This window comes from Phoxinus phoxinus (genome assembly GCF_949152265.1).
Source record: "Phoxinus phoxinus genome assembly, chromosome: 3".
NCBI classification, from domain to species: domain Eukaryota; kingdom Metazoa; phylum Chordata; class Actinopteri; order Cypriniformes; family Leuciscidae; genus Phoxinus; species Phoxinus phoxinus.
The window spans coordinates 20,596,851-20,619,832 of NC_136878.1; the positions used below are offsets into that span (position 1 = coordinate 20,596,851).

General features: G+C 37.4%; 1 protein-coding gene across 2 annotated transcripts in view; it reads right to left on the bottom strand.

The window, feature by feature from the left end:
* The window catches only part of LOC306995799 (carboxyl-terminal PDZ ligand of neuronal nitric oxide synthase protein), a 48,290-nt gene extending 25,705 nt beyond the window's left edge, over positions 1-22,585 (bottom strand). For both annotated transcript variants that reach the window (XM_079607700.1, XM_079607701.1), the window contains exons 1-2: positions 22,062-22,585; positions 19,607-19,678 (exon numbers count right to left, since the gene is read on the bottom strand). In XM_079607700.1, coding sequence (XP_079463826.1) covers positions 19,607-19,678; positions 22,062-22,172 — 183 coding nt within the window. In that variant the 5' untranslated portion in view covers positions 22,173-22,585. The remainder of the gene's footprint in view (positions 1-19,606; positions 19,679-22,061) is intronic.
* Between the last annotated feature and the right edge of the window lie 397 nt (positions 22,586-22,982).

A 22,982-nucleotide genomic window follows, 5' to 3' on the forward strand; every position in this document is an offset into this window, starting at 1 on the left:
TCTGCCGGAAACTGAAGCTTCCCCGGGCGCCGCCATTGTAGCAGAACTTCACCTGCTGTTAGCATTCCATTGACTCCCATTCATTTTTGCGTCACTTTGACAGCAAATAACTTTACATCTGAGGCATCCAAAGACTCCATTTGTCCATTATTTATTTCTAAAGAAACACGACAATGTATAAAAGGCTCCATTACCTTGTACCTTACGTTATGACCCCGTAGAAGCCGTTTTTGTAAAAATAGGCTAACGATTGCGTCATAACCCACGCGACTCTCTGTCGCACTGTAGAGAAATTACCGTGTAGACCGGCGGAGAAGCTCGCAAGCAATCGGGGGGACGTGGAGGCATAAAGTCCGATAAAGTGAAGGGAGAATCCCATAGAGAGTGATAAAGTTGCTCCCGCTGCTAGCTCATGGACAGCTAATACTCACGCTCTCCGTCTCTGTGAGATTCGGAAGGGAATGATTCAGATTTCTCTGACTGGTCTTATTGACTTCCATAGTAGGAAAAAAAAATACGATGGAAGTCAATGGGACCAGTTAAGTGTTTGGTTACTGTCATTTTTCAAAATATCTTCCTTTGTGTTCAGCAGAAGAAAGAAATTCATACAGGTTTAAAACAACTTGAGGGTGAGTATATTATGACAGAATTTTCATTTTAAAGTGAAGTATCCCTTTAACAGTGGCTGTTTACTGATACTGACAAGCCTTAAAGGAGGCGCCCCTAAAAAACAGATAATTTCAGAGGGTTGAATGGGTCAAATGAATGTTTATTTTTTTTGTGCAAAGCACTTTTTGTCACTATTAACATTATCAAAAAAAAAAAGAACAATGAAAAAGTATCTAAATTAATCTGTGTACATCACAAGCATATGCACTTTGGTCAGAGTGGAATAGATGCGATTAAAGTGTTGACATGCCTCTTTACTGCAATTAAATTGGCATACTTTTGCATATTTTACAACGATTATAACCTTAATCGTAACAATTTGACCAAAGTATTGTGTTTACGGATTAATCACTGTATTGCCAAGGGTGCACGTAAACAGAGTCAGTTTAAAAAACGCGTATGATTGGTCTAACATTTGCATACTAAATTGTGATTGGTCTTGTCTTCTATGTATATTCAACAATTTATAGTCACTTTTACACTGTACAAAGTTTCAAGTCTGAGCTTATCTAGGCTAAACACTTTGCTGCCTTGCAGTTGAAATTACTTTCAGTCAAGATATTGCTTATTTCAGTGAAGTTAAGATATTGCTTTTTGATTGTATATTAATTATTTAACTAGGAAAACATAAGGTACAGTATTAAGACTACACTACAGCTTACCAAAGATGTAATACTGTGGCCAGAACTTCAAGAACATTGAAATGAATGTCATCTGACCAGAGATGCACATTACTTAGAATGCATGCAGCCGTTTAGGACCAAGGACAGCTCAAGACCAAACAAAATAAAAGAGAAAGGAAAAAAGGCGTGAGTCAAGGGACAAGACATGGCCAATTGAAAATAAGGCTACTTGTCAAATGCTCAGCAATTGATCATTCAGCCTTCAGGGTTTCTCATTCATAAAGAAAGTCAAAAAGAACAAATAAATACAAACAAAAACAAATAAATGTAACGTTAACACTATAATGCTATATAACACTTGCTTTTTCCTTTGCAGTTTCTTTAGTCCTTGGAAACCACTTTAACCTGTCGTGTCTTGAAACAGCTCCTGACTGGTGTTACGTGACCTTCTGTATAATTAGCAGTGGTTGTCAGTATCCAAAGGCCACATTAAATATTAATGCACCCTTCCCGTGTGTTTATGTGAGACAGAATGAATAGGAATGCAAGTCTCAAGATCTCAACAAGGACCTCTATCCTCGCTGGATTATGTGACGTGGTAATCCCCAAAATTATTGATTTTATATTTTCCAAAATATAAATGTCTCTGATTGTGACATCTGGAGAATTAAATACTACTGTGACACTGCTGATTATTACATGCTACACAGTGTATACTTCATACTGCACATTGTTTTTTAAATAGTGGCATGTGAAGCAGTATGCAATATGTGCACAATTATTTTAATACATTATATTATTGAATTTTTTAATCCAGTACAAGTATTTTGCATTTTATCCAGTTTTGTAAAACATGTCTTAACTTTTGGCAATTCAATAAATGAGTAAAGAAGAAGACTAAAGACCATGTTGATATCATGTTTATTTGTAACTTTAAAACAAATTAAATTTGTCTGTAGTCCTGAACCACAATTAGATTGTGAGAAATGATTTGAACTACTAGCAATAATTTATCATCTTTAGAAGTATTAAAAAACAAGCTTATAAAATACCCACTCAGATGCATCTCTACTAATAGGCTAGCCTTACACCTTTGAGGAAGTGGTAAATCTCGGCTTAAGAGTCACATTTTTATGCATGTCTTAAGCACATGTAGCAGTGAGCATTACGGCATTTATGACCCAACACTTTGAAGATTTGCTTGCCCCATGACAACAGCTCACTTAAATCTGCTCCACTTTTGCTACATTTGTGCTAAAAGTCAAGATGTCAAAATTGAACTAAAATGACTACTTTTTTTTATAATTCACGGTTTGTGTCAGCATTCCTTACAGGACAAAATGAGTCTGCAAGAATGAAATTTTAATCTTATTGCTCAAGTGCAAAGTGCATTGAAATATTTACGATATACTGCATAGCCATTGTTATCTGTACTAAGTTAAAAGCTGCAGCTAAATGCAGCAGGAAAAAAAAAAAACTAAAATATTAAAAAACTAAATAAATCCCCCCAAAACAAGGGGGTCAGACTTCAAATTCAGGATTAAGAGCTGAACCCAGACATTGCTATAATCCTGTCTTGCATCTATGTCTAATTTCCATTTGATTAAAAAGCATCTGCATAGTGCCCATAGTACTGGGCTTAAAGTTGACAAAGCTGCCATACTCAGCACTTAATGACATTCCTTACCCCCCTCTCTCTCTCTCTCTCTCTCTCTCTCTCTCTCTCTCTCTCTCTCTCTCTCTCTCTCTCTCTCTCTCTCTCTCGGCTTGCAAGACTACAAGTGACGCCACATCACCATTTGCTTATGACAGTCATCAAAAGAATTTACTCAGAAACTCAATGCTCAATAATCCAGTGCACTTGTATTACTAAGACTACTGTATGCTGGAAACTATTTTAAAGCAATTTCCACAAATAGTGTACAAAAAGGGCTCTGAAAATAATGAAAATACTTTAAAAAAAATGTTTTAAATGCAAAGTGCACAGATTTAATGGTTTTATCCCATTACCCAACATTAGGGAAACTCTCAAATGCAGAATGATCATGAACCACGAAACCTTCAAATACAGCTTTTCAAGAAAGTCTTTGGAAAGTCTGAATGCAATCTGGGTCACAATTCAGACAATCACAATCACTTAAAGGGTTAGTTCACCCAAAAATTACAGTAAAACTCTGTCAGTAATTACTCACCCTCATGTTGTTCCAACCCCGTAAGACTTTCGTTCATCTTCGGAACACAAATTAAGATATTTTTTATTAAATCTGAGAGCTAGATCACTCCTTCATAGCCTTTCATGGGATCGAAACTTTCCGGCCCATAAAGTTAGTAAAGATAATGTTTAAAATAGTCCAAGTGACTACAGTGGCTCAACCATAAGTTTATCAAGCGACGAGAATACTTTTTGTCCGCAAAAAAAACAACAAAAATAACGACTTTATTCAACTATTCGTTTAGTGAGTTCACGTATAGTGTAACAGCGCTTCTGTGTTGTACGTCACACGCATCACACACATGACCAGCGTCGGCCAATAGTGAGCCTACCTGCTGACGTACAACACAGAAGCGCTCAGAGGCCCACAGAGAAGAAAATGAATAGTTTAATAAAGTCGTTATTTTTGTTGTTTTTTTGCCGGCGAGTTTCAATCCCATAGAAGCCTATGGAGGAGTGAGACAGCTCTCAGATTTAATCAAAAATATCTTCATTTGTGTTCCGAAGATGAACGAAAGACTTACAGGGTTGGAAAAACATTTGGGTGAGTAATTACTGACAGAATTGTAATTTTTGGGTGAACTAACACTTTAAAGGCTGTATCCTAGAAACAGTCAATAAATGTGAAATTTTGGGGGTAGATTCTTTTCACCACTTCTTCCCAACAGTCCTTACAAAACCATTAGTGTTACTAAATGAAACAAGCTAGCTACAAACTAAGACAACAGCAAGAGCAAAAAAGGAAGACAAGGGTTGTAAGGATGCCTGTCAAAGTTAAGTTTAAACAAAACCTAAGTGCATCTGAGTAATGTCAAAAAAGTCTGTCAAATCAATCAGTCGGCACCTTGATATTGGGGTCAATGACAAATAAAGCTTCTAAAAAGTGATATTTTTTTATCTTTTAAAAATGGATGCAATGCATATTTCTGAGTTAGGATCAATGTGTTTAAACCAGTTTATCAGGGTTCAACGCTATAAGGATTTTTTTATAATGGCCTAGTTGGGCCAGTGGTTCAAACTTTCTCTTGCCCTGATTATAATATATATATATATATAAATCAGTCAATAAATAAATAAATTAAAAAGTGTTGTTGTTGTTTTGACCCATTTAACACTGTATTCTAATAAATAAGGCACGCACGAACATCTTAGATAGCGGAAAACTGGTTTGATTCAATACCCCTGCAAAAACTACTAACCTAACTAATATAAATTTCAAACAATATTAAAGACAAGTGAGTCTTCAGTAATAAAATAAGAACAAATGAACAAATTATAAGCAACAGCTCAAATAAATAAAACAGAACAAAGAAAAAATAAACAGTGCTTTAAAGGGTAACTGTTGCCAAAATTGAACCTAGGCTATTTTTGTTTATCTACCCGAGTTAAACTTTCGTGTAAAAGCATAATTAGAATGGAAACGTCAATTTTAAGATTTACCGTATTTTAGGTAAAAAGGTCTTTTGAATGGGAGTGCATGGGGCACTTCTATGATATCATCAAAACCGCTGTTTTTTAAAACACTAAGAAGGCTCGACACAACATAAAACAGAGCTCGAAGTATAACCAGGGGGTCTACACATTAACTCGAGCATGGACTTCATTGTTTGTGTATACAAAGTTTACTAAAAAGAAAGGTTTTGTACGACTCCCTTTATCAGTTAGTGTTTCCAGTGGCTGGAATTTTGTCAGTCAAAAGTAGTCAATCTCCGAATGCAACGTAACAGGGAGGAGAGTAAAGATGGAAAGCTCCTAAAGCTTAGTTCCATATAAATTCACGGATAATTTGTTGTTTGGTCGTTAATGAAAATCAATATTGACCTTGTATTTGAAAAAGGATCCTCATATAATAATAAAATGATTCAGTGATATAGATAGACTATTTTTGACTGACAAAATGCTGGCGGCCGGGAAGAACAACAGCTACAGTGAGTTCAAAATCTTGTTCAAAACCTCTTTTACTTTTTAGTAACTTTGTGTACACAAACAATGTAGTCAATGCTCAAGTCCATGTGTAGAGCCCCTGGTGATACTTCGAGCTCAGTTTTATGTTGTGTCGAGCCTTCTTAGTGTTTTAAAAATAGCGATTTTAATGATATCATAGAAGTGCCCCTAGCACTCCCATTCAAAAGGCATTTTGACCTAAAACGAAAATACGGTCAGTTTTAAAAGTCAGTTTTAAAACAATTGATTAACACTAATGACACAGTCGGCAGCAGGAATATTAGGCTGCTGTCACTTTAAGACCGAATGCACGGATCTAATATTCTGTTACACGTGTTTTCTTTCTCATATGTTCACATTCAGTTAAGACATAACCAACAGTGTTTACGTGAATAAAACGTGTGGGCATTTTGACATGCTTTGTTGTGTGTATTTTTCTGTTTAAGCGCAAAAAGACATAGCAATTCATAGCCTTCTCGCAAGCTGTCTCTCACAGAAATGCGTGAGTACTAAAGTAGATGCGGTTTGAGTTCTCTTTCGCATATTTTTATGCTTGAATCTGAATGGCTAATAATCGACTGAATGCTTAAATTGACCAGACTTTAAAAAACAAGCAAACTTTCACGATGACAGCACTGGCTCGATCCAAGCAAGTGAAAATTCCATCAACTGTCCCAAGCACTGCCTAACACTATTATTTTGTGGTTGTGTATTTTATTCATATTAATGTATAATTATTGTATTATAGTGGCCAGGTTTTTAGTATCTTTAGAATTCAATTGTACTTTTAAAGAGTCATAATAAATGCATATAATATTAATAAATGTATTATTATTACCCTGTGGTTCTGAAAATGGTATATTGATATTTTTCAATGTATTGAATCCAAAAAGGTATTGTATGAAATTCCAGTATCGTGACATTACTCGGGATAAATGAAAATGTAAGCTGAATATAGTAAACAAATAAACTATCATATAACTGTTATCTGGATATAGTAGCTTTTTATCGACACATTGCTTGTCGGTGAAGGGAGAAAGACAACTGGATGTAAGGCAGAAGAAGCCAAGACAAAGAGAGAAGAAAATATATGAGATCAGCCATCAAAAAATTCAGTACATGTAAAATGGCCGTAGTTCTGCTCACTTCACACACAATAAAAAAAGCGCATTTGTAATGTTGTCTGTTCGTTCTCTTAGGAATTTCACCTTTGGCACTAGGGATGCAAAAAACTACTTCCATTTGACGCTGCCATTGGAAACGACCTTGACCTGCATGGGATGCTGAGAGCGAGTTAGTTTCTCTGCTTGATTGGGATTTCCGCTTGACTTCAGACCAATGGGGAGTGTGTGTCATTTTGACAGAGTGTGCGCTTGAGGAATTGAGCAAGAGAGAGAGTGACAGACAGGGAGAGAGGAAACAGTGAAAAGACTTCCGAACTCATTTCTTGGAAGCTGAGTCGGCAGAGCTACCTGCTGGGAGTGGGATGAGGGCCAATCAGTTGATGTCACACACCCCATGGGCGGGATTTAATAACCTTTACTGCGCTGGTGCACCAGAATGGCTTGAAATTTAATTTGGAGTTCCAAAAAAAGTGTGTACGTGAGAAAAGTTGAGAGATAGAAATAGACAGAAATGGGTTTTCTCTGACAAGCTTTTGTCAACAACTACATTTTTACAGATGTGTTACATGTATACAAAACAGGAAACTTGTTTGTTTTGTACTCACTAGTGTAAGCTGCTTTGATGTTGAGGTTTTATATATGGGCATGTGCTTGACTGAGTAGATGACAAGACGTGTGTACTGACAGGAACTCCCTGTGGTACCATGTCACTAACAACAACCTCAGCCATTAGACCCAGCCAACAAAATATGTTCTAAAAACATTTTGTTAATGTTCCCATTAAGTTAAGATTTTTTTTTTTTTTTTTTTTTTTTACTTATATTAACGTTAAGGGAACAATCAATTTGATAATTTTGCAAACATTATAGGAATGCTACATTTAAAAGGTCTCTGAATCATCTGAAACAAAAAATGTGTTTAATTTGTAAAAAAAAAACTGTTAGCAGTTCATGTGAGCAAATGTGTATGTGTAAGTGTGACAGAAATGAAGAGAAAGAGAATTGGGCTTAGAAAAATCCATGTTAGTCAAGAACTAGTTTGAGCCTATCAACATATTGTCAGAAGTTCAGACCCATTAGTGATTGACCTGGACTGCATGTGTATAAACAGCACAGAAACAGGTTTGCACGGTTCAAAATTATGTGTTTCATTTTGTTTAATGTAGTGTGGTGTTTGGACATGTGTCCACGCAGAAGGACAACTCAAAAAAGAGGGCCAAAGTATGAGGGCACCATCTGTCCCATGTGCACGCCTGCATTTGTGTTTAAACAACAATGTCAACACTCAAGCGTCCGTGTCATATGTCCATTGTGCAAAGATTAAATATAAAGGATTATGATTTTATAGATTAAGGGCAGATCTTTGTTAAATAACAAGGACAAACACATTTCAAACACAAGGTCAAACACATTTTATATACTCTACCCTTCAAAAGTTTGGATCAGGAAGTATATTTTTTGGAGAGAAATTAAGACTTTTAGTGAGCAGGGCTACATTAAGTGAATCAAAAGTGACAGGAAAGACATTTACAATGTAATACAAAATGTCTATTTTTGAATAAAAACTAGAGTGTGCAGTTTCGTAGAGGCAAGCAATAGCAAGCTAGCTTCGAATGGCTTCAGAGAGCTCTCCAAAGCCATGCCTTCTTCAAAACATGACCAGCCAGAGCAGACTCTGCAAAGTGTCACAAGAGACGCCATTAATGGAGGGTGGAACGCAACGCTTTCAAATTCCCTCATGTCTCATTCCCCAGTGAGACAGCATTGCAGAACAAAGACCATAACAGTTTTTACAACATTTACAGTTATTGTTATAACTCAAAGGTGTTTTGTAAACTATTTGTTTTGGTTTAGGAGGAACTGTAAAAAGGTGGCTGCAGCCATTCTCGCTCAGTGACTCAAGCAATGTGAACACGCTGATGAGGTGTGATGTCTGCGCGAGCGTTGCGTGAAGGTTGACACCCTGACATCCTATCATTGCATCCGGTCCATCTTCTTGTGCTTGAATATTTAAACTGGCAGGGCTTAAAAACATGCAAATAATAAACTTGCAAATAATAAACTTTCGTGATGATTCAGCATCGGCCCGTTCGGGACAGTGACAGTCCAGAGCGTCTTTCATGCTGGCCCCGCCCCGGCCATCGGACAGTCCTTATTGTCGAGCCCTGAAAAGACTAAATAAAATCAATTGATTGATGCACTCCCCTGTGGATCTTTTAACTCTTTGAACAAGTGTGGATAAGCAAGCGACAAATGCTTGGAAAGATTTGATGTGTTGCCTCATGATTAATGTTTTCATTCAGACTGGAGCGGTAAGGTTAATTTTTTCATCTGTTTTGTAGGCAAAGTAATGCCAAGATTTCACTTCTGCCCTCTCTATTACGGTAATTAGTTTGTGACGTGTAGAGTGAGATATATCTGTCTCACTCACAGTTATGTTTTGTTAGTTTTGTTATTTATGGACTTTCAGTTTGTTTTCATTTGTCACGTGACTTCCTTGTTCAGATTCCCCGCCCCACATTTGTTTTATTGGTTTCAGCTGTGTGTAATTAATTGGTCTCGTTTGTGTTTGCTATATAAGTTGAACCCTCACATTCATTCTCTGTTCGGTCATGTTCACATTAGGCGTGTTTCTCTGCCTTTATTGGATTATCTTGCCTGTGTGGATTTATTACATGATTTCGGAATTATATTCCTCTTCTGAGTCTTCGTCTGTCTGTCTGCCTGCCTCCCTACGCACACACCCAGTATTATGACAATCTGTTTATTCCATCTTGTTGTCACATTGTTCACATCAGTTGTGAACTTTAGAAAAACAGCATATCAAGTACCGAAAGTATCAATATCATGATATTGTACCATTTAAAATATAATATACCGATATTTTTCCAGTACTGGAATACCATGCAACCGTAATAAATTCTTAGCATTAAAAAATTGCCATGAAAAAATGTGCATTGGTTTCCACATGTACACTAAATTAAGTAAGGGATAATCCATGGCTAGATGTGCATTAAACTATTTTAACACACGACGTGGAGGCAAAGAACCACTCGACATGAAGTGCATTTAAATTGTACATTTAAAGTGCTAGCTGTAGATTTTACCACTTATACCATTGTCATCTGCCAGCATTGACAACTTAAAGCTGTTATTGATGTTTGCAGTGCAATATTTGACCGGAAGGGTTGAAATAACGGTTATTTTCGTCAGTTATGACTCGTTAAATCTAGCATTATGCCTACTTTGAATCAGACAGAGATAAAGTAGTGCATAAGATTACATTTACTTAAATAAATTATAGGATTTATTTGAATTAGTTATCTCGAAGAGAGAGAGAGATGAGATATGCGTGTGCAAAGTACCTGCATCTGTTCTGCGTCTTATTAGAACTTTACATCTGACAGAAATTTGCTTTAAAAATCACCTTTCCAAAATGAGCAAGTCACCCATTCCATCAAATGACTCACACATACACTTATAAGCCATTTTCAATTTACTCAGCAACGACATCCTAACAGACCATTACAGACTCACTCACGTTCCCTCTCTCTCTCTTATACACGCACACACACAAACAAAGGTCTCAGTTGGGCCAAATGGCTTTCCGTGACAAAGTAGAAATGAAAGAAAGAAGCAAAGAGAGCGTAGATCAGGGAATAGAGGAGGAGTGGAAGGAAACACAAGAAGAGGAGAAATGACAGGAGTAGAAACAGGGAATGAGAGACTCCTACATAGAGAGAGAGAGAAAGAGACATAAACATTCTCCCTCAAGTAGAGCAACCATCTCTCTCTTTCTCTTTCAATTTCATTTTCTCAAGCCCTGAGGCAGTTTTCTCAATCACAAAACAAACTAAAACCCAACAGATAGAAGTTCAGATAGAGTGTGTTTGTTTCAGCATGCCAGTGAATGCAGGTGAACGTCAAAAGTGTGGCATGTTTGTGTGGGTGGAGTTTGGCCAAATGTTTTTGATGCTCAAACACCCTTAAAGTTTCAGGACTCAGGACATGTTTCAGCAGAGTTGGGGGGGTTGCCATGGTGATATGGGGGTACTGGTCTTGCGTAACTGGTTAACACTGACAGAAATAGTCCTGAGAAGTGAAAGGGAGTATGAGAGAGAGGACAGTGAATGAGAGTAGAAGAAAAGCAGCAAAAGAGGGAGGAACCCTGCTGAGCGCACACCAACTGAGAGCGGTGGGATGGAGGATTTACTCAGGGCTTCATTCATTTTATTAAGACTTACAAAAATGACAACACAAACATTTTGAGACTGTTTATTTGTTAAGATGAAGAATTCAAATGCAACGGAAAGCCTGTGTCCCTGTATATACATACATTAAAATGTATGTGGATGTCTTGAGGATGTCAATTACTCAATAATTTAGATATATCACATCTATGTGAATCAAATGTGAATCATGACAGCTTGTGGTATGGGTAGGGAGATATGTTGAGCTCATGGATGCTAGTGCATGTAGGCCATTACACTGCATCTGTCCCTGGGCTACCGCACAACAATGAAGCCTTTCATTCTCTCTGTAGCCCCATATCAGCCCCTTCCCCATTAGACACACACACACACACACACACACACACACACACACACACACACACACACACACACACACACACACACACACACACACACACACACACACACACACACACACACACACACACACACACACACACACACACACACACACACACACACACACACACACCTCCCCTCATCTTTCCTTTCCGCTCCTCTCCTCCTGACCTCTTTATCACATTCTCTCACTGGTTTTGTAAGACAGTCATTGGCATCAGCTTCACAGTCGAACACGAACACAGGAAGATTTAAGATTTATTTAAAGGAGTAGTTCACTTCAGAATTAAAATTTCCTGATAATTTACTCACCCCTGTCATCCAAGATGTTCATGTCTTTCTTTCTACAGTCAAAAGAAATGAAGGTTTTTGAGTAAAACATTCCAGGCTTTTTCTCCATATGGACTTCAACGGTTATCAACGAGTTAAAGGTCCAAATTGCAGTTTCAGTCCAGCTTCAAAGAGCTCTACACGATCCCAGGCGACGAATAAGGGTTTTATCGCGAAACAATCGCCATTTTCGTTTATTTTATTCCAAGCCTGGAATGTTTTCCTCAAAAAATATAATTTATTTTCTACTGAAGAAAGAAAGACATGAACATCTTGGATTATGTGGGGGTGAGTAGGGGAGAGTGGGGCACAACCTAACTTGGGGCTAGTTGTAACACCCTTGTTTTAAATACTTCCACACATGCTAGCATGACGAAACTAGTTGCCATATCAACAATATATATAGAAAAAAATGTGTGCCAAAATTCAGAAATCTTTGGAAGATATCACTGGAACATATATTTAACCATAGCAAATGTAAATCAATTGTGTTAATTTTCATCTCTATTTATTTAAATTAGACAAATCTGATATTATTTTAATCTCCAATATGTTATTTAACAGTTTATATGGTTCTTTCATGCTTCGCTAACTAGCAGAAGACACTAGCATGGTTTAAATCCCAGTTGTGCAGGTGGGGCATGTTGTAACACTGTGTTATGTGCCACTATTAGAACTATGGTATTCTATACTTTTATAAATTCTATTGAGAAAACTTGAGAAAAAGGTGAATAAATAGAGTAATAGAGTAAATGTTCAGAAATTATTAAATATTATGTTTTGAACTATGTTGTAGCTGTGATTTCCTGTGTGTTCGTTGTCAAACTCAAAAATTCTTTTATTTTTAATTATTCAAAAATTTCATTATTTTATAAGAAAAAGTCAATAATTGTATTTTATAGCTTGAAACCAAAGTCCACTGGATAGTGTGCATGCGCTGAATGTTTCTTTACACACCTTGAGTGTGAAAAGAGTATACTCTGAATGATTATTTAAATGTTCATCACACTAAGAAAAACATGGTTCTTATAAGAACTGAAAGGTTCTTTAGGGAACCAACAATGGTTATTCTATCGCATCACTGCGAACCTTGTTTTGGTGTAACATTTAATGAAATTATATTAAGGAGGATCACTAGAATTCATTGAAATCAAAGTGAACATTTGTTTCCCTTTAACCAATGAGTCATACTTAACTTATATTTGCTTATCCATGCATTCATTCACTGACCTATAAAATCACGTGACTGACAGTGGCAGATGTAGGAATGAAGTAATCAAATTAAATATGACAAGCTCATTTGAGCACTTAAATTGGACAACATAACTCAATGTGCTATTGAAATTATTGTTTAAATGATTTTTAGTTTAAATTACATTTTAGTTTTGATTTGGAAATTGTCAATTACTACAAGCATGATTTCAGGATCTGTGCATGATACTATTCATTTATCAAGATCGTTGTTATTATTGTATGCATCAGTTTCTATATGTCTATATGTATATATCTATATGTCAATGGTAGCATAAAGATACACTGTAAAAATGGGCAACCTGCAAATGTTACAATAAAGAGCTGTTTTTAACTTAATTTAATAAATAAAAATGAATTTTGTTGGTGTAAATGAATGTATTTAGGTTGATTCAGCAATATAAAATAAAAAAATTTTTTTTACTTGACCAGTTAAATTAGATGTTATCAATTTTAGGTTACCATTTTTTAGGCTACTTGCACGCACACACACACACACACACACACACGCACGCACGCACGTACGTACGCACACGCACGCACGCACGCACGCACGCACGCACGCACACACACACACACACACACACACACACACACACACACACACACACACACACACACACACACACACACACACACACACACACACACAGATATGGAGCCCTGCACATGACATGCTGGAAAAAAATATGTATATTATAGCCACCAATTAGCAATTCGTACCCACAATTTACTAACACGTCAGCACGTTTTGCTAATTAGTTCCCTCGTTTTAAGCAAATTTAGCGCAAATATACAAAACTGTCCCTATAAGTTAGCTCAACCTAACAAAACCTCCCTGTGGTTACGTTCAGCTGACATCCTCAATTAGAAAAAAATATTCAGAATTTTATTTATTCCATAAATCTAAATCTTCATTATAAATATGAAAAAAAGCTGACTTTTAGGATCAGGTATTGGGTTTGTATGTAGTCATTATAATTAATTTAATGCCAATATTTAGTTCCACTCCTCTAATCCGATTGGACAAGCAGAGTTTAAGAGTTTGTATAACTCTGCCGGTATGTGTCCACAGTGTTCTGACTGGAGTATGTGAGTGGTGATGAGGGACAGCAGAGCATATGTCATGTTGCTTTATTACATAAAAACAATAGACGTCTATTGTATGAACACTAGATAAACGTGTATGAGGGTTTGGGGTCACCGGACATTGCTGTTGCTATAGTGTCATTTTACATATAAAAATCAATATGCACTACAGGGGAAAAGAATGACGTTCTTTCCTTTGGCAGTTTGCCTGAACTGATGTGCTCTAGATGCATCAGAACTAATACAGACTAAAACAGCCGCTTCATCATCTACAGCCTTTTCCTTTACATTACATACAGATCTTTCTTGTGTTTGCATTTCTCATTTGGTCAAATATAAAATCTTGTGAAATGCTAGCTCTACTTCGCGGAATGAACTAAAAGTTCAAAACAGAGACATCCTATTACACACCATATATAATAACATTACAATTTATCTTTGAAAGCACACACACTGCACTATGTTATATTCATGACTTCATTCTACAGATTAGATCCACTGAGAAGGCACAAAACAATTAAAGTCTTAATTATGTTAGACTACAGTGTTCCCTGGTTAAAATAGATGGGGTTTCCCAAAAGGAAGGGACAGAATGACAGAGTAACCATAGAAAGAGGGAAAAAAATGGACAGGGTCTCAAATGACTTGTAAAGGTCAGATACGTGGTTATGTGTTGTTTCCTTCATTGGAAACGGACCACTTACCAGTTATTTTTAGTTCTGATAACATAAGACCTAAGGAGCTGTCAATCACATACTGGCATTCCTAAGAGACATTCTGCAAGCTGGCCTTTCACCCAATCATCACAGAGGGACAGACAGAAAGAGAATGCTGTCAAGTTATGTATCTACTGAATGACCTCAGAGAGGGTCCACGGAGGATCCACACAATCGTCAACATCAGCATTATACTCACGCACACATACAAAAGGTCTGGGCGCTATGAATCTGCTTACAGTTCAACAATAGAAAAGTGTGAATACTGACCATGTAAATATACTGTATATCTTTATGAGTGGGTAGGACTGCTTTATATGTAGAAGTGAAAAAAATATAGCAAAATGAGTCCCAAACAAGTCAAGAAAACGGAAAATCAGCATATTAGAATGATTTCTTAAGAATTGTATATATGAGCCAACAGAAGGTATTCTGTGGCACTTCACAAAATTTGAATGATGTTATGGGAGGAATGTGTCACAAATTCAACACACAGTGCATTGCACTCTACTGCGTATGGGCCTGCGTAGCCGCAGACCAATCAGAGTGCCTATGATGACCCCTGTCCACCGTCGAAAGCACCAACAATGAGCTTTGGAACTGAAGCAGTGGAAGAAGGTCCGATGATGAGTACCATTTCTTCTACATCCAGGGTTTTTCCTGGGTCAAAATTGGTCTTCGGTGGTGACTGACGAACATGGCCAATTAGCCATCCACACACAAAGTACAAAGTAACCTTCCCCTTCCTCAAAACATCATCCAATGATATTTATGAAAGCTCATTTACTCGCTAATAAGGGGAAAAAAATTATAGAGAGAAAAGAGAAAGAAATATGCTGTATAAGAAGGTCAGTACGAATTATTTACTGTTGTTTTCAGCAGAATTTAACACAACAAAGGCATGAATTCTAGAATTGTCTCTGAATAAAACCCGCTAACCCAGAAATTGTCAGCAGTGAAACCCATTAAACAAACTGACACTGACATTCCCCTAAAAAGTCCAGGGCTGGGTTCCCCGAAACCTTGTTAACGCTACGTCGGTCTTAAGTTACACCTTAAAGGGTTAGTTCACCCAAAAATTAAAATTCTGTCAGTAATTACTCACCCTCATGTTGTTCCAACACCGTAAGACTTTCGCTCATCTTCAGAACACAAATTAAGATATTTTTTATTAAATCTGAGAGCTGGATCACTCCTCAATAGGCTTCTATGGGATCCGAGTGAGTTCACGTAGTGTAACAGCGCAGCACTTCTGTGTTGTACGTCAGCCCAGCATCACACACATGACCAGCGTCGGCCAATAGTGAGCCTACGTTCTGACATACAACCCAGAAGCGCTGTGCTGTTACACTACGTGTCGTGAACTCACTCAGAGGCCGACAGAGAAGAAAATTAATAGTTGAATAAACTGTGTTTTGTTGTTGTTGTTTTTTCGCACAAAAAGTATTCTCGTCGCTTGAGCCACTGTAGTCACTTGGACTATTTTAAACATTATCTTTACAAACTTTATGGGCCGGCAAGTTTCGATCCCATAGAAGCCTATGGAGGAGTGATCTAGCTCTCAGATTTAATCAAAAATATCTTAATTTGTGTTCCGAAGATGAACGAAAGTCTTACAGGGTTGGACAACATGAGGGTGAGTAATTACTGAAAGAATTTTTGGGTGACCTAACCCTTTAAGCTGTACCTTATCATTAATACGTGTTTCCCGAAACGTTCTTAGTTAAGTATACCTTCTATAAGTCATACGTTCGGAAGGTTGGTCTGGACCACTCTTAACTTTACCTTATCACTGTTGCAGGTCTGTACCACTATAATTCTGAAGTTTTAATCAGCTGGCAAATAGTCTTAATAGTCTATTTAACCCTTTCGCACTTACGATCACACCGGTGTGATCAGTCTTGGCTGGTCCCTGGAGCGTACGATCACACCGGTGTGATTAGAACGGTCAGTGCATCACGTCACGTGATCAACTGCTAAATTCAAACGTGCTTTGGCGCGTTGGCTGGCGCTGAGCCAGAGACAGACGCGCTCAGTGCTTGTCATATATCACAACTATTCAGTGTTTTCAACCACATAATGTTTATTTTAGGTTTCAAACATTTAAGAATCACATAAGTACTAAAAAACATTTTTTTGAGTTTGTAAAATACACACTGATGTCTAAGAAAGCGGCAATAATAATCCTTTATATTATAAAAAGATGACACGTTTTATTTATATCAGATACACATTGTGTAAGTAGTTTTACATTTTACCCTATTCTTCTCCCAGTTCACCAGCCACTTACTTTCATGTACTTCGGTAGAAGTGGATGAACGCTGTTATGCGGAGCGCCCAGCGTTCGAACCGGAAAACAGGTCTAAGCATTTCCGCTTTTCACTTCCGCAGCGGTATTTGATCTCTGAGGTGCGGTGATCTCTGAGGTAACTGTTAATTTTCTGTTAATTTTTGCTTATTATAATAACATTCATATTTCTGATCAAACTTTAGGGTAAAAAAAAAAAAAAAAAAAAAAAAAAAGCCGTAATAACGTTAATAGAGTACTCGGGGCTCTGGACGTCCGTTTGGCAATACGGTGTACATCGGAAATTGATAGTATGGGTAGCTCCTGTAAACACAGGCTATAAAAGGTCGCTATTACTACGCTGTGTTTACCTCAGTAGCTGACAGCCGGAAGTAGTTATACCCGTTTTGTAGAACCCGGAAGAATGTTGCGCATAACCCTTATTGACGTGTTGTAAATCCAACAGATCCGATTCTCTGACCTGTGGCACAAACTAACATGGCGCCGCCCATCGCGCATACAGCTAAACTAACGTTATCGTTATAAAGGTGTTTATACAACAAAACACATCCACATGCACATATTTGACAATCGGAATATCAGTGTTTCATACTATAGCTAATAAATGTGTGAATATTTCGAATAAAAAAGGAAAAATTACATGAAAAGCAGATCATCATTCATTCAGCGCTGTGTTGTGGTTGCGCTGTGTCACGTGACAAGCAGTGACGCGTCACCATGGAAACAATAAAGTGACAGATTCGAAATAACGGTCGCCTTGAAAAACTCACGCTGGGGGGTCAATTACAATATTTTAAACTTACATGTGAAAGGGTTAAAGGGAATGAATGTGGTGGGGAGTTTGCTCAAACTATGGCAGCGACACAGCGAATATTTGTTCTGCGGAGCGCTTTCTAAGGCCAGTGAAAGCATACTGTCAGTTAAGTCCTATTTAGGCGCTAATTGTTTCTCACGGGCTCGTACGGTATTTTAAACATTTACATGGGTAAGACTGTGATTTTATTGCCGTCCAAATCCATAATGTCAGTGTTTTTTCTCACCCAACCCACGTAAAAATCCACTTCTCTGAGTTTACAAGAAGAGATTCAAAACTCACTGTTTAAATCCTTTTTGATCACTGCCGAGCACCATACGTAAGATGTACACTTTTATTACTTAAATACTGGAAAGTATTTACAAGAACAATATTTCATCTCAGCTCTACCTCAGCGAAGTGAGCGAACAAAAATGAAAAAGAGAAAAAAAGTTAAAAAACTGTAAATGGTTAGTGTGGCAGCAATGTATGATACAATTTTTAAATATGTAGGCTAGGCTATTGTAGGCAATTATAGTTTGGATTATTCTTTAAATACCATGAGTCCTAATAAATGCAATTTCAACTATTTCTGAAGTGCTTCTTTTATAAAGAACACCGCTTTCTGAACACAGGCAAATGGGTGGACAACTTAAAACTAAATGCCTGTCTGTTTTTGCTCTAACAACATTTCGTTGTTATCTTGTAACTGACAAATAAATAAACTGAACTGAACTTTCTCACATAATGCAGTGAAGCAGCCCCTGCACGAGTGAATAATTGATTCTCGAGCCATCAATATCAACCAAATCAGCACCATCGACACGGACAGCACCTGGTAACGTCGCACGTAAGAAGGTATATCTTACGTAAGCAACTTCCTAAGGTATGGTCCGGGGAACACGCCTAGAAATAGTATACCTACTGTAGTTAAGTTATACCTTAAGAGTCTTCGTAGCGCGCTAAGAGACAATGTTATCGGGAAACGCAGCCCAGAACAACTCTATCACTGGGTCCTGTCTAGAAGGATAAGCTTTCTCTCACTTTTCTACACCCACAATCAAGTCCATAATCCCTAAAGCCTGATGCATGAGGCTAGAAGCATGAGTTTCAGAGTATGTTTAGAGATGACAAAACCATAAAAATACAACCTGGTTTACATCAGGTTCTCACAACGATTGGTATAAACGTCAACTCTGTCAACTCAGGGTTTGATCCAGAGTTTGTGATTAACTCTAACTATAATCAATATAGAGAAGAGAAGAGAAGAGAAGAGAAGAGAAGAGAAGAGAAGAGAAGAGAAGAGAAGAGAAGAGAAGAGAAGAGACTAATACATATAAGCAGGAAAGAAAGGTTTATGAAAATCATGGAGCTGAAGCACTTTGATCTCCTAGCAGGCCTGTCACAAGCTCTAAAGGTAACAAGTCATGCACATACACAAATTCCTGCTCTCTGTGATCAAGCTACAAATCCAATTAATTTGTCTTAGAAATGGCCTTCAGTCTGAACAACAAGGTTTGGTGTGAGTACAAGGCAAGTACATATAGAAAACTAGCACACACACATACACAAACTGACCAATCTGCCAAAATAAAGGCAGTCATCTCCAATTTCCGTAAGACCCCGCAGAGATCACTCATGGGAAATAACAAGGCTTTCTGTGCCCCAGTCTCAGTGAGTCTGTGTGTGTGATCTCTCTTTTATCAATGTGCAGGGAATGAAATATGAAACCTCAGGTGCAAAAATACTATCAGTACACACCCTAAACTAAGCACGCACACACAGACTCTGCAGAGTATGTGATAAATATAGAGGAACAGACTGTTTTTTCCCCAGCTAATGAGTCTTACATTGCAAAAGACGTGTCTGAGAAAACAGCTGCTGTGGGCCAATCAGCGGTGATTACTCAGCACTTAAGAGTCTGTGTCTGTGAGAGAAAGTGTCTGAAAGACTTACCCTGATTCTTCTCATTGCAGCGACAATCTCCATGCGACTGTTGGGTCTTGGGACATCCAGGCTGCCAACATACTGAAAAAAAAACCATGCTTGAATGTTAGATGACGAGAGTTCTGTTTAAACTCTGATATTAAATGCAACAGAGGAATCAACCGGTCTAAAATTAATGAGGCAGCTCCATTTGCACAAACACACTTTCTAGGTTAATGAGTGCAAAGTTACTTTTGCATCGGCAGGACATTGCCAGCCTCATTTCTCAAAGTCTATTTTTGCTTAAATGCATCTAAATGAAATGGTTCTCAACTGATTTAGCTTCAAAACCCACATATAGACAAGTGGTGACCACACCAAAGTTGCTACAAAAAAAAAAAAAAAAAATCTAAAAATCTAAAATGTATCAATATTACCAACAACTGCATAGGCAACAACAATATGCTAAATTATTCAAAAGACAAACTAAAAATATTCCTGTGCAAATTTATAATGCCTGAAGTTTGATTATTTACATACACAATCTAAAAAAAAATCAGGGACTTAGGGTCAAAAATTAATGAGCAAGACCCAACATTATATATTTGTAAATGTGAGTGTCAGCCGCAAATAACACGCTTAACCAAGTATAGGCTCTGTGTTTACAAACAGCATCGTGTTCATTCATGGCTTTAATGACCTGTTCTACAGAGATGTTGACCTTGAATACTTATGCTCAGCTTCCAAAGTCTAAATCCAGCTGAGAGGGACAACAATACTGACAACAGTTCAGCAAAAATAGCAACAATACAGCTGATTTAAGCTCTGAAAGACAAGACCGCAATACTGCAGTCAGAATGTGTGATTTCGAATGTGAGTGGTTCTAGGTCTTGGCTTTCCAGCCAATAAAATTCCTGGAAGATAATCCCGCATTACAAATTGGAGCTAAAATTACTCAGCAATAGGCTTCTGAGTAGCTCAGTATACAAAGGCTTTAGGTTTCCTGGGAAATGTAACAGTCTGCAGATTTGAAACGGTAACAGATAAGCACTATGGGGAAACACCAGTATTTATAACATATATCATATGAGAAAACAGACTTTAATTTTAATGGAATAGGCAAATGTCTGAATATGCAGATGTATTTAAGAAATGACTACGGTAAAAATAGAAGAGTTATCTAGGACCTTAAAGCATGTTCTGGCTTTCATTAATGGGCACAACTTAAATATTTATCAAGTGCATAAGCAGGCAAGTCAGAAATGCTGCGAGTATGCCAAACAGGACACTGGTTGGTGTATATGAATATAGGCAATAAATAAAACCAATTTATAATCCTAAATAGGTTTATAGTACGATTTCATGTAATAAAATTTATTACAACATAGGGTTCAAAAATCTAGAAGCTGTTTGTTGCTTTTAGTGGTGGACAAAATACACGTACTGTCCCAAAACCTTTTGATTGGAAATTAATGTTCAATGTCTTGCTATACCAAGGCAGATCAATATGTTTTTGAGACACAGCCAAGTAGGGGTTTATTCAATGAAATGTTAATGATTCAATGTCAAAGTCAGATCTAACCACAGCTTCTGAAGAACCAAAAACCCTCCAGAGTTTTAAAGACATCTCGGCTCAGTTAAAGTAGGCTACCAGTGTAACCAGCCATGCAGCCATTATTGGGAAAGTTGAGCCAGACACCAAAAATAGTGTTGGTGAAAAAACTGTCTGCATCCGGTCAGTAACATTTCTTGTCTGAATCTATGAAGTTAATCAAAAATACATTAAAAAGCATGGTGAACATTTTTCCAGATTTCCAGAAAAAGAAGGGGAACAATGAGTTAAATTCGAAAATTATACAAATTCAGCATGGCACATGCAGAAAGCATTGGTTGTCATAACAAGAAAACAATTAAATAGTGAGGTTTTTAAATATTACATATTTTAAATATCTTAAAATATATAAATTTTTTCTTTTTTTTCTTTTTTTCTTGATATCCATGACTCAATTTAAAAATATTTGTGATGAAAATATTATAACCTTATTATTACAGCTATACCTTTAGCTATGACCATTATATTTTTTATATTTAAATGTTTATTTAAAATATAATAATATTAAGATTACATTATCCTTGGCAGGTGTAAACTTGATTTATAAGATTTCTCCTTTCTCTCTCTTTCTCTCTCTCTCTCTCTCTCTCTCTCTCTCTCTCTCTCTCTCTCTCTCTCTCTCTCGGACAGGCTACTTATTTATTAGGCTATCTAAACGTCTTTTAATTCGATGGCATTTTCACTTGTTTTCGCGCAGCCTAGAGCTGCTGCGATCCAAAACATGATCCATCATGATTGTCTGATGTGTAAATTACCCCTGCTACAGTGACCCATTTGACGTACATGCTATACTACAAACTACTAGACATACAAGTATCGCTAAATAACTAACAATGTAAATGGCTACGTTTAAGTGGAGATAGCCAGTTTCACCTTGGCTTGAAAATGTATTCCGTGTTGATACGCTTCCTCGTTGTGAAGCGGGACTCGCGAATCCGCCACATCGTCCACCAGGTTGTACCTGTTTCTCCCGTGCATTTTCATTGGGACCCGTCCGGATGCTCTTCTGGTAGTCCCCAAGCTTCAAAACTACTGCCAACTAAAAAAAGATAGCTCGAGTTTAACCAGCAAAAACAAGTCGCCGATACAAGAGCGATTCAAAGCGAGGGAGCCCATTATAGTAGCAGCCCGGGAAAAGCTAAATGAAATCACAGGCTCTTCAGCACAAAAGAAATGGGTTGGGCGTCTCTATCCCCCTCTCAACCCCTCAGAAATCAGCTGCGTCTGGCTTTGGCTCAAGTTGTTGAAGTGCCTCAGCGAGGAAGTTTATTAAAAGATGCGCTATGGGTGAATTTTGCACGCCTCGTGCTCTCTTCTTCTACCTCTGATGCAATTCTCATGGAGCAAAGTTCCGTTTGCTGAACAGCGTTCAAGTCTAACATCACATTTAGCACAATAAAAGCGCACTTCCTAGTTCATCATTAATGAATTTCAATAGAACACAACCAGTTCTCATAGCCTATTAAAAGTTTTCAGGTAAAAAAACATCAACAATTAGTCCTGGATTTTGGTGGACTACCTAGCAACAATTTTCTGCTATGTATTTTAATATAAGTCATGTATAGATTCTGCAGCTTTGAAAACAGATTGAGAAAATGGTTTGCATTTGCAAACAGGTTAAATTGGCCTTTTTGCTCGAGAAGAAATCTGTCACCAGAATTTACAGAGATTTAAATGTATGCAATGTTTTTAATAAACACTTTTTGTTATTCTGTTTTTATATCTTCACATCCTGAATGCCACATCCCGATAGCAATCTTCACATCCTGAATGCCACATCCCGATAGCAATCAA